General features: G+C 36.1%; 1 protein-coding gene across 1 annotated transcript; it reads right to left on the reverse strand.

Moving 5' to 3' along the window:
* Positions 1-1,029: 1,029 nt before the first annotated feature.
* LOC136206818 (copper transporter 4) lies at positions 1,030-1,683 on the reverse strand. Its single transcript, XM_065997999.1, has one exon. It carries the CDS (start codon positions 1,599-1,601, stop codon positions 1,128-1,130), a length of 474 nt encoding a protein of 157 aa, XP_065854071.1. The 5' UTR covers positions 1,602-1,683; the 3' UTR covers positions 1,030-1,127.
* Positions 1,684-1,941: the final 258 nt, after the last annotated feature.

The raw sequence follows: 1,941 nt of genomic DNA on the forward strand, positions 1-1,941 counted from the left end.
CTCTAATCTATTCACTCGTTGATATTTCACCAATTTTAGATAGTTCACGAGATAAATGTAACCAAATTATAGGTAAAAAAACAAAAGTAACTATTTTAGATGGATCATAGGACAAGTATTACTAAATAATAGGTTAGGTAGGATGGAATCCAAAATTTTGGATAAGTTTGAGTAAAACAGTGTTTTAAGCCTCGGATTTATGTGTGTTATCTTTGTGCATGGTCATATTAATCTTCTATAATTGTTCCAATTTTGCAGGATATATTCGTCCTCGAATTAAAAATAAATTATACTTATGAATAATTGTTGTTTATAAAGTGAATTAATGTTATTGATTTTAGTTTTGTTAATAATCTCACCTTATCCAAATCTCATGCATATTCGGAATCACAGTATCCAACTAACAATCTTGATCACATACATATTAATGAGCATGTAGAATTTGCTTATTCACCATTAGATCTAGGCTTATTAGAATCCTAAGGTAGAGATTCAAAGCATCGTGAAACTTAGATTTAATAAGCTTATATCTAACAGTGAATAAGCAAATTCACTTACATGTGAAAATTCCTGATCCAACCAAACTACAAAAATATATATCATATTCAAAACAATATTAAGAAGTTCAATACAATTACCTTAATATCCACTTCATTCTTTCCCAATAAGCTTTTATCAGACACGATATATATCAATAAACCACACTAACTGTTTGAGCTAGATCAGAACGAGTGCACATCATATCATACATCATCATATCATACATGATGCTACCAATCACATTTTTTAGAACCATCAATTATATTATTATTTTAGTAGTTTCTTCCATATAAATTTCTAATTCGAGTGTTGACATATTGGGCCTGTGCCCTTCTTTTATTAGGGCCTGAAGCTGCCTGAAGGCCCAATGGGCCTGTTGATGTAGCTTTGATTATTTTCCCATATGAAAGAGAAAAAGTTATTTATGAAGAGAACAAAAAGTTGACTTTATAAAAACATGTATTACATATACAATACAATAGTAAAAAATATATATAAAAGAACAAAATCAGCAGTTTTCTCAGTACGTATTATTCATCAATTACCATTATTGAACTGAGAAATAAAATCAAATGAAAACTCATCATTCAGCACTTAACATTAACAGGAGGAAGATCCGGATTAACCTCCGATCCGGACCCGGACTTCCTAATAACCCGTCTAGCAAAAACCGCAAACCCGACAGCGTGGCCACCAACAGCAGCAAGAAAAACGCCGCCGTTGAATGACATGACAGCCAGCATGACCAAGTAAGACAAACCGGTACGAACTACATACATCCCGGTCCGAAAAACTCCGGCGGCCACCTTGTTCGTGCCGGGCTTAATGATGCTACAATAATTGAACCACTCAACGACCACGGCTAGAGTAAAAACGAACATCAATGCTAAAGCATACATGGCGGAGCTTGAACCAGGCCATCCCTTGAAAAGAATTTCTGTTTTGTGGCCCCAATAGAAGGTCATGTGCGTCAAGGAATTCCGGTGAATGTGAAATGGGCTTGTGCCGGTGCCGGTGGTGTTCCACGCTGACACGGTGTTGGCGTGGTGGTCAGCTCCCATTATTTAATTTTTGTTAAGAATGGTGGAGTTGGATTGGTTGAAATGGAGGGGTTTTAAATTGAGAGGGAAAGGATGAGACGGTGTCGTTTAAGTTGTCGGAAATAGTCTGAATTATGCATTAACTCTTGAGGAAGCAATCTCTGGAAAAAGAGGAAGGGAGAGAGAGAGGAGAAGGATCTTGTGATTTTGTTCTTTGATGTGAAATTTGGTAGGCCCATATATTTATGATTGGTAACACGTAAGCGGTTAGGGCCCACTATTCTATTAGATAAATAATTTTAATGGTGTCTCAAGGGATGTAAACGGGGTGTAGTGGGATGAGGAATGCATTTCTCATCCT

Source organism: Euphorbia lathyris, chromosome 9 (assembly GCF_963576675.1).
Source record: "Euphorbia lathyris chromosome 9, ddEupLath1.1, whole genome shotgun sequence".
NCBI lineage: Eukaryota > Viridiplantae > Streptophyta > Magnoliopsida > Malpighiales > Euphorbiaceae > Euphorbia > Euphorbia lathyris.

Coding starts and splice junctions, on each gene's coding strand:
- LOC136206818 (XM_065997999.1), bottom strand. CDS start 1,601: ATGGGAGCTGACCACCACGCCAACACCGTGTCAGCGTGGAACACCACC.